Source organism: Macrobrachium rosenbergii, chromosome 4, assembly GCF_040412425.1.
Source record: "Macrobrachium rosenbergii isolate ZJJX-2024 chromosome 4, ASM4041242v1, whole genome shotgun sequence".
Lineage (NCBI taxonomy): Eukaryota > Metazoa > Arthropoda > Malacostraca > Decapoda > Palaemonidae > Macrobrachium > Macrobrachium rosenbergii.
In genome coordinates this window covers 19199982-19211155 of record NC_089744.1, presented here as the reverse complement: position 1 = coordinate 19211155, position 11174 = coordinate 19199982, and the positions used below count along the sequence as shown (strand labels likewise).

The 11174-nt window shown below is 38.7% G+C and overlaps 1 protein-coding gene across 1 annotated transcript; it reads left to right on the top strand.

Annotated features, from left to right (window-relative positions):
• The first annotated feature begins 7181 nt into the window (after positions 1–7181).
• On the top strand, positions 7182–9291 carry LOC136837014 (uncharacterized). The gene is made up of 3 exons (XM_067101555.1): positions 7182–7288; positions 7372–8037; positions 8428–9291. Exons 1-3 carry the CDS (start codon positions 7182–7184, stop codon positions 8591–8593), a joined length of 939 nt encoding a protein of 312 aa, XP_066957656.1. The 3' UTR covers positions 8594–9291.
• The last annotated feature ends 1883 nt before the right edge of the window (positions 9292–11174 follow it).

Here is an 11174-nt window from a genome sequence, read left to right as displayed (position 1 = left end):
ATATATCTTTTAAAGGTGATCTGATGGAGAGTGAGAGAGAGAGACAGACAGACAGACAGAGAGAGAGGGCGAGCGAGCCACCACTTGAACAAGCTCTTTGAGGGCTCAGGCAGACAGGTGACTTCCGCCAGTCACCAGGCATCAGCTAATGCCTTCGAGATTACCGAGCAGGAAATCAGAACTTACGAGCTCGGTACATTAGTGCGAGTGTAAGACGTACTATTTTTGAGAGTTATTATCGCCTTCAATTACGACAGTCACCAGGCATCAGTTACCGACATCTAATGCCTTCGAGATTACCGAGCAGGAAATCAGAAATGTTTCCTTAGACTTACTTACGATCTCGGTACATTAGTGTGGGTGTGTGTCGTACTATTTTTGAGAGCTACTATTCCCTTCAATTACGATATTCGATGGAAGCTATACATTCTTCTGAGTCTGTCTGTCTCTCTGTTTGTCTGTCAGTCTGGCTGATTGTCTGATCGTTCCTCTGTTCTCAAGCTGTCTCAAAAAGATACGGCTGGACTTCACGTAAATTTTGTTTTTGGAGCGGGCTAAGGGCAGAGGGAGCGTTGATTAGATTTTGAGTTTAAAACCTAGACCTTCCCAACATTCGTCTATTTACGTTAATACTAAGGCACAGAAATGAAAACTAATTTGATTATTATTGATGATATGTATAAAAAAATTTACACATACTAACACACACATATATTGGCTGTGTCGTTCATCTCTATATAATATGAGAGATCCGTTCAGTCAGTGTAGACTTACAGCATATGATGAAAGTTATCATCAGCAATAAAATAAACGAAAATATCAAAAGGAACCGTGTAGCTTTTTCCGAAACTTTCCCAAGCAAAGATGAGATTAGGAAATAGCTTGCAGTCACACATACACTCAATCGAACTGCGTGGATTTTACGACTGCTGTAATGTTTGTAATCATCATCTGGACTACTGATGATGAGGGGAGGAGAATGCTCGATGAAAACGGGTTGAGGAAATAAGAAAGGTGAAGAAGATGATGAAGGCTTGGGTGAATGTTTCCTCCTCCTCCTCCTCCTCCTCCTCCTCCTCCTCCTCCACCTCCTCCTACCTTGGAAATGATCGGTCGTGGATATAAAAGCAAAATAAAGCAAGTCAAGTGCCTCAGTTTCGGTGCTTTCGGATTAAAAGGAACTCGAATTGCAGGTCAGTCAGTGTTGACGCTTCTGAAGATCTTCTGACAACAGGAAATGTCTTTAACCTGCTGTATTCTGAATATCAACATAGGTGCACATTCTTTTTGCTGATATTATTTTAAAAAAAAAAGCAATTAAGCTCCTAAAGAATAGCATTGCAAAGCTTAGAAAATGAAAGAGAATAAAGTTAACGGAAGAAAAATCTGGTGAATTGCAGAGCAACAAAGCATTATATACATGCAAAAATGTATTAAGAAATAAATGAAACATAAGTCTAATTCACTACTTACATAGTGCCTACCAGTTCAATCACAATATGACTAGGAACTGTTGGTGACATACTTTACGGCGAATAGGAGTTTCAGTATTAAAATGTGTCGATTTTTATGCGCTTCGTGTATAAATACTAAACCATTTTGATAAAGGGGAACGGAAAGCGAAGAAGCCAAGCTGACTCCAGCGCCTAATTTGCTCCGCTGCCAATACCGAAATCCCTACGAGAAGCAGTTGGCTATTAAAGCACTCTTTACCATTCTAGCGTCAAGTAGTCATTTACACATAACAAATTATTAACGCGATGTCACGCAAGAGCGAAATCAGTTTTGCTATCTTACGCTAAGGTGAGCGCCAAGAGGCTAATGAAACCTAAAAGAAAGATTCCTTGAGACACCGCCCCTGAAATCTCTAGTAGGCCTATTCTGAGACAAATACGAGAAATACTGAAAAACTTTGATGGCGCTGGTTGTGGGATGAAATGTGGACACTTCTGTGCAATGGACCACTTACAGTGAGACGAACCCTTATAAAACAAACTTTTTCTGTTGAATATTTTAATAGAAAATCATTCCGGACTATGTCCAAGTTGGATAATCCTGTCCGTCATAGTACACTCATATACTTTTAAAATGGCTTTGTTAAGTAGTATTGTATTCAAGCTCTCTCTCTCTCTCTCTCTCTCTCTCTCTCTCTCTCTCTCTCTCATTATACACACGCACGCACGTTTTTTTTCTGCAGAACAGTCGGAAATAGTGTACGCAATATTTATGGTGTCCGTAATTGCAGATTCATTACATGATACTGCAGAAAGTGATGAAAATTAAAGATTCGTTTTTGTTACTGAAAAAATGAAATGTACTGAGTAGCGCCCAACTTTCCCAAATGAAACTGCGCACTTTTTAAGAGCAAAGAGAAAAATACCTCCGTTATTGTTTTACGTACATTCAACCTCCACTTTCCCATCTCTCAAAATCTTTCTTGAAGTTCCATCTTTCTCGTATTAACTGCAATTGTAAACTAAAAACGAACACGTTCGCTATATTTTGCAACGAACTCATTCCAAATTCATGGACGCGTTATATTTATCCGCTGAAAGATGTTAGTCACTAACGTTTCTTTACAAACGAAGGCACGAGTCTCTCTCTCTCTCTCTCTCTCTCTCTCTCTCTCTCTCTCTCTCTCTCTCTCTCTCTCTATAAATTTCGGTATCTTCAGCAGCCTAAAACTTCTTTGAAATAGAAAGCTTCCAGGAATTTACATAATCTAAATTTTTAGGTCGATAATTATTGTTGAAAAAGCAACAGTATCAAAGACTAGAACATAAAACATTAACATTAAAAATATTTCATTGTCATGAAAAATATCTCATGTTGCTAACTGTAATTAGCATAGCATCGTACGCACGCAGAGGTCCACAGCAGTCATAAGGAACACCACTCGAACGACAGATACTATTTAAGATTAGATAGAATAGAATAGAATATAGGATTTAAGGTGCTATACTGTTGTTCCACTTACATCGAGATAATAAGGTTATAGAATACTAGGGAGGAGAGATAGATAGATCGAATATAGAATTTAGGCCAAGCGCTCGGACCTATGAGTTCATTTAGCGCTGAAACAGAAATTGACAGTAAAAAAAGGTCTGAAAGGTGTAAGAGGAGGAAAACCTCGCAACTGCACCATGAAACAATTGCTAGGAGAGTGTGGAAAGATGGAAGAAAGAGAATATGAACGGAGGTACAGTCAAAGGAATGAAAGGGGTTCAAGCCAGGGGCCGAAGGGACTCCTGCAGAGAACCTACATCGGACTGCATGAGGTGCAGTGACGGCACCCCCCCCCCCAACTGGAGAATACTAGGAAGGAGCCTTTGAAGTTGACACACTCAGAGTTGACAGACTCGGAAGTGAATTTAGGTGACGCCAATAAAGGAAAAGGCTCATTGATCGAGTGATCTTCACTCTGGCAGTTGCTTGTTGTTCAGAGAGAGGTCCAGTCAGCAATAGGAATCGTGTTTGCACAAAACACGGTCTATTTCAGTTTTCTTGTGAAATGAATGGATTCATAAACTACCATTTTGTTTCATTTACATCTTATGATAAAAACGCAGTATGGAAAATATGAATTCTAAATGAACTGAAAATGAAGGATGAGTAAATAAACGGAATAAAGGATGGCACACGAATCAGAGGATCCCTTCGACTCGCTCACAAAGTTGCAGTCCGTTACTTGTACAGCAGATACTATTCTGGGCGTTGTCTCGCACGCTTTTGGTTGTACCCTCTCGTGGTCTTCTTGTACACTTCCAGCTTGGGCAGTGCCATGGATACCGTATGGATTCGTCTTGATATCTAGGGCATATCCGAATAAAGATCCCAAAGGAATGCGTGAAAGGAATAAGTGACTGCAAAAACTTTTGGAGCTTAACATACTTAACATAGATAGATAGATAGATAGATAGATAGATAGATAGATAGATAGATGTAGATATACAATATACGAGACTGAAAAATGAAGTCGTACAGTGTTCTTTAAAACTGGCAAGCCAGAAGTGACGAAGACTATTGTTTTATCGTATTACTACCATCTGGCAAACTTTATTTCTTATCTATCAGTCTGTCTGTAAATATGTATTTCATGAATTTCTCTATTTCATTTTCATTTCAGTTCGCTCAAATTCTGCATGAACCGTCGCCATGGCAGCCACAGGAGTCGTCCTCGGTAAGGAAACTGTACTCATATTACAAAATTTATACCACACACAAACGTTAGCTCACATACACAGGCACACTTCTCTTCCGTAAAGGAGAGTTGGCTAAGCAGTCCATTTACACATCGTGTTGCCTTGCTTACTGCACTTATTCTATGACTCAGGCCTCACCTCTTACCAATATCTGTTTCATCTGTTTATTCCAAACAACCGCATCCTTTTTTCTTATTATACATACAGACATTCATTTCCCAATTTCCTTGACTTTCATTTAATATTATTACCTTACCTAATATCAGTTGCCAACTCTCCTTAGCACAAACCGTTTCAAACCCTTTTACCAGTCTCTTCAGCCTTTCCCCACTTTCACCGCACTGCATTACCTTTAGTAATTCATTCTACACTCACTGAAGACACTTTTTCTTATCCAACACCATTGCCCCTTATTCTAACTTATGTCATGACCCCAACGATAAAACTGCCAAACAGCCATAAAGACAACACATCGCTTCCTTGGCCCTATTTTTCACGAAACCTGTCACCTTCATATACATATATATATATATATATATATATATATATATATATATATATATATATATATATATATATATATATATATATATATGTGTGTGTGTGTGTGTGTGTGTGTGTGTGTGTGTATGTGTGTGTGTATATTATACGATCACACGTGAAGATTGTATATCCGGAGCCAGTAGGAAATGATGAACGGCAGCAGTACCTACCCAGCGCTTTCGTGTATTTTTGATACATCTCATCAGGGTACGATATAAGAATGAAAAACAGCTTCGAAATTTCAAAGGTAAACATAAAAACGAAGAAAAGTAAAATACAGAACAACCAAACAGCCAAAAATTACACTTAAAGGATAAATGCTAAAAATGGAATGAAACTACTAAGCAGTCTGTTACATAGTTACTAAGTTTTCAACAGTACATTTCGTAAGCCAGTTATCTAGCTTATATTGTCCATTGCTAATATTAAACAGGATACTTGACTTGTGTTTTATTATGCTAGATTCTATAATGTTTCTTTTAACAATATCCCTACAAAATAAAAGTTCTTTTGAATTTTTCCAATTAATTGCATGATCAGAATTCTTCATTTGTAGAAAGAGGACAGTCGATGTATTACCTACTCGTGCACAATATCTATGTTGATTTAATCTTGATGCCAACAGTTTACCACTTTGACCAATATATTTTTATTACAATCTCCACAAGGAATTTCGTATATGCAACCTGTTTGTAAATGGGGAGAGTTCTTTATCAAAATTGTTCTCACAGACTGAGTGTTACTAAAAACAACATTAACAGTAAAAACTTTAAACATTTTTGGCAAAGAGAGAAACCTGTAGTCAAATGGTAAAACAAGCAAATTACAATGATCAAAAGTTTGTACATGGTTATATGAATAAAATTTTCTTAGCCTTTCTGAAAGCAACATCGACTAAAAATGTCGGGTACTTCAATCTGAAAGCAATATCATGAATCTTCATAATCTCGTCTTGCAAAAATTCTTAATGCTCTTAAAAACATTGAAGAAAATACCGAGAGGTTAACTTTCAAATGGTGATTGGAGTAAAAGTGAATGTAAGAACATACATTTGTAGGTTTCCTACATATTTAAATTTTCAGTTTTTAGGAAACCTACAAATGTATCTAGAGGATACTGCTCTAATAATTCCCAGAATATTGCCTAGAATTCCAAATGCGTCAATCGAAGATTCCCAAAATCTTACTTAAAGACCTTATGAATATCATTTAAAAATTCTTGAAAATATAAACTCAAAATTTTCTAAATTACCAAAATTTTATTGAATTAACAAAATCCTAAACACAGATTTCAAATACATTCCTTAAATATCCGCCAAATGTTAATTTACGATTTCTGGAAAACTCATCATTATCAAATCTAAATACAGCAATTTCCTAAAACTTATTAAAATTGCCAAAATATATCCAGAAAATCTCCAGTGTATTACTTATAATAACAAATATCTCTAAAATGTTACCCCATGATTGTAGAAATATTAAACAAAGATTTTAACGACTTAAAAATTCCCCAAAGTATTATTATAAATTTATAAAATCCTCCATAAAAATGCTTTCATAATATTACTGTAAAATTATCAAAACTTCAAATTCCTCAACTTAAAACTTATTTGATAATTTCAAAACCATTACTTAAAACTTTAAAAACCTTAAACTTTTGTTAAAACTCCCCAAAATATTAGACGCAGGTTTGTGGATCTTTCTTAAACATTTTCAAAACTTATCTAATGATTTTCATTCTATTACTAAAAATTTCAAAAGTATCAAAGTTATTTACAAGCACACAAAAAACTGAAAACATTAGTTAAAACCCCCCAAAATATTAAACGAAGGTTTGTGAAACATATCTTGAAGATTTTTCAAAACTATTCACTGGTTTTAATGAATCTTAAACATTTTTCAAAATTATTTAATGATTTCCATTCTATTGCTCAAAATTTCAAAAGTATCAAAGTTATTTACAAGCACATCAAAAGACTTAAAACATTAGTTAAAACTCCTCAAAATATTAAACGAAAGTTTTTAAAGCATATCTTAAAGATTCCGAAAGAGCTTAAAGATTCCCAGAAAGCTTAAAGATTCCCAAAAAGCTGAAAGATTCCCAGAAAGCTACTGACCATTCCCAAAATTGTCTCTTCCCGGAACCTGAAGGCGGATTCACCTGGTTGACTGGAGGAGTCGGGGGGCTCGGAGCAGCAGCGTGGGCGGCCGCTAAGGCCATTGGTATTGGAATACTTGCCTACGTCACTATAAGAGGCGACAGAGAAAGAGGAGGCTATGGAGGAGGAGGAGGAGGAGGCGGAGGATATGGAGGAGGAGGAGGAGGCGGAGGATATGGAGGAGGAGGAGGAGGAGGAGGAGGAGGCGGAGGATATGGAGGAGGAGGAGGAGGCGGAGGATATGGAGGAGGAGGAGGAGGAGGAGGAGGGAGGAGGATATGGAGGAGGAGGAGGTGGAGGATATGGAGGAGGAGGAGGCGGAGGATATGGAGGAGGAGGAGGCGGAGGATATGGAGGAGGAAGCTATGGAGGAGGTGGAGGTCTTGTAGGAGGAGGTGGTGGAGGTCACCATGGAGGAGGAGGAGGTGGTGGTGGTCACCATGGAGGCGGAGGTGGTGGTGGAGGAAGCTATGGAGGCGAAGGAGATGATGGAGGTCTTGTAAGCGGAGGAGGTTATGGAGGTGGCGGAGGTCACCATGGAGGCGGAGGTGGTGGAGGTGGAGGAGGCTATGGAGGAGGAGGTGATGGTGGAGGTCACCATGGAGGCGAAGTTGGAGATGGAGGAAGCTATGGAGGAGGAGGTGGTGGAGGTCATCATGGAGGCGGAGGAGGTGGAGGTGGAGGTGGAGGAGGCTATGGAGGAGGAGGTGGAGGTCTTGTAGGAGGAGGTGGAGGAAGCTATGGAGGAGGAGGTGGTGGCGGAAGTCACCATGGAGGCGAAGTTGAAGATGGAGGAAGCTATGGAGGAGGAGGTGGTGGAGGTCACTATGGAGGCGGAGGAGGTGGTGAAGGCGGAGGCTATGAGGGAGGAGAAGGAGGTCACCATGGAGGCGGAGGTGGTGGTGGAGGCGGAGGCTACGGAGGAGGGGGAGGAGGGGAACACGAGAGCAACGAAATTTACAGGCGACGCCGTCAGGCAGGATCCCAAGACGAACAGGAAGCTCTCCGTCGAGTGCTGGATGTCATCCGTCGGCAGGATGTGGCTGGATGCGGGATGAAGCTCGTGTGCGAATTGGCGGGACTCGGGGAGGAAGACTTGGATGAGGAGCAGCGGGCGGTTCTCAGTCTAGTCGGGTAAGACTAAAGATGATTATATCTCTCGTGACTCGTGAGTATTTAATGTTGCGATGACGTCATTTTGGTAAACTGATGTTCTGATGACGTGTTTTGGTGCGTTCCTTCCCTTTGTTGACATTTGATGTGTCACCAGGTTCATACATTCTCTCCCTCACAATCATTTGACTCTGAAATAAATGAATGAGATTTGCCGGATGGTTTTCTCAAAATTTTTAGGTATCCCATATGTTAACTCAAGTGACTTTTTTTCAGTTTCGTGCAAAATGTATAAATGACTTTAATTGTTGTTAATTGTTTAAACATTCTTTCACTGCGTAAAAGAATATCCAGAGACCTAATGATCAATCAAATTGGATTCAATACACACATGTCGTTTGCTTTCCTCAGCCGTGCAGTTAAACCTGGCGAAGGGCTCCTACCTCCGGGAGGTGCAGGTGACTACGTAGCAGCGAAGACATTAGGCGAAAGTCAGAGTGACTGCGGTCTCCATTACCCTCAGTGTCCGGTCAGCGGAAGTGTCATCATGAGTATGGTTAGATATTATTTGAATTGAGATGAAACAGACAGATGAGTGGCTCTGGAATGTTGTCATTTTTCTGATTGTTAAGACATTAGGTATTGTTGTTTGCGAGTGTGGCCAGATTTTGCTTCAAAGGATGTTTAAGGAGCGTGTCTGCACCAAGACGTTGATGAAAGCTATGGTAGTGTTCGCCTCAGTTAACAGCAATTGTCTGTGGGCAAAGGTTTTCACCAGTTTCTTATGGTGATAAACCAAGTATTTGTAACTTCTACTTTAATTGAAGATTTTCATAATAAGTGTTGGTGATTGTGGTTTTGTCTAAATTACGATGCTAAAATGTTAAAAGAAAACGTATTTTGAACGATCAGGTTATGCCAAACCCCTCCTAGTCACTAATATTGTCTTGGCTTTGAAAAAATGACCTAAAATAATAAGAGTGTCTTATTCAGGAGATGATTCTTGATAGCATGTCTTCTGATGAATATATATAAATAATGTCTTAGCTCATCCTACCCTAAATAAAATCTATATTTTAACCACATAAGTCAATCTTTTTTATAGGCTATATAGACACATTGGTCACGTAGTACAAATATGTTAAAACACACGTTGTAGTTGAACTGATAAACAGTTTAAACACATAATCTTTCATGTTGTATTTTATAGAAACTACTGTTCTATGTTTGTTTGTTAATAAAAAGACAATCATTGCGAGGTTTTGATTTTCCAGTATAAATGCCCTATCTTGGTGTTGAATTACAAATATATATATATATATATATATATATATATATATATATATATATATATATATATAATTATATCATTTTTTGTGATTTGCATTCAATAATACAGTAAAAAATCTTTTGTTTACTTTGGTGATGGTTTGAACTATAGGCAATGGTTTGATGGTAATAGGGTAATTTAAGAATTTGTTAGTTTACTATTGAGTCTGTATAGCTCTTGAAACTGATAGTTTGGCGGTTAAATACGCTTTATGATTCTGCCTTGGAGTTTTCTGTTTAGCAGTCCAGGCCAGTCCAGTCCAGTCCAGTCCGGAGTCCAGACTCCAGTATAGATCAGTGTTTTATCAAGCTCGTCTGGGTTTTCTTAAAATCTACTGAGGCTAGAAGGCTGCAAATTATGTTAATCATCCACCCTCCAATCATCAAACATACCAAATTGCAGCCCTCAAGGATAAAGTTAGCCATGATCGTGCGTCTGGCACCGCTACAAGTGCCAACAACACATGCCACCACCGGGCTGTGGCTGAAAGTTTCATGGGCCGTGGATGAGAGTCCCATACAGCATTATACGCTGTACAGAAAACTCGTTTGTGCCGAAAAAACTTCGGCGCAGTTATTACTTATTTTATGGGGAAACTTCGCGTAGAGATGGAGCAGCAAATTCAACCAAGGCAGAGTTTTTTTTTTAGACCAGCATCACCCGGAACGAAGGTAAGATGAGAGTTTTTATGCAGTCCCAATGATAGTGTTCTGTTCGTCTGATTGATTTGTGCGTACTACGGCTTAAATCATGGTCGCCTACACGTCGATAACAATTAAGCAAAGGACTCTAGCGCTATGATTTTTATCTAACTTGTGCCTGTTGTTTTCAGACCATTAATATTTCGTTCTGTTTATGAAATTTTCCCATGTAATTTAAATTTCTTCCTTGCGTAATTACTCGTTTTCATTTACGAAACTGACGTAACTACACGAAGCTAGTTCTTCGATGAGGCTTGCCGAGTTTCTCGCCATTTAGCTAAATTTAATATTAGATTATTTTCCCACGATAAATTGGTTATTTCAAGGGCTATTTTCTTAATTGTAGGTCCTTTATGTATGGTGAAATGAATTTCGGTGGAGAGGAATTTGTGCATATTCTTTGTGTTACCATGAGTGATATACTCTCCGGGCAAAGAAACCAAACGGCACTCAACAGTACTCTTCATTCTAACTTATTAAATTCAAAGAGGAGTGTTGGCGAATGTAAACATTGAGAGTGTCTCCCGGTTTTCTTCGTGTTTCTCCAGTATAAGAGACATTAGTGGAACAATAAGTTGCGTGGAATACCTATGAATATGTAGTGATTCAGTGAAGGTGACAGACTTTTGCAACAGCTATCATCAGTACTTGAAAATTGGTGAAAAAATTACGTATTACATAGCCGAAAACCTATATGCCCTAAAGCAAATCGCCTTAGGGTTAGGGCAAGCGACAAGGACGCTAAAACTGTGTACTGTGCTGCCATCTAGTGAATGGTTTCAGGATGAGCAGCTACGTAGCGCCACTAAAGAGGAAAGACACTTCCGGTTTAGAATTTCCCTCTTACCTGTTACCGAAGTCCTTTTTGAAGAGATGAAATTAGGATATGGTGATATAATAGGAGTCCAGGTATTAAGCAGGAATAGAATTGTAACAAAATTGTCTTCAACTACGTTTGAGAGTGTTATTGATAAATGTGAGAATAAAGAAATCCCTTTAAGGAAATCCTTTAAAGCTAAAGTGTTCAACTTGAGTGCTATGTATACGTATGTATCAATTAGAAATCCTCCATTTGATGACCAGCCTTTAACCGAGTTTTTAAGCAAATATGGCAAAGTTGATAATAT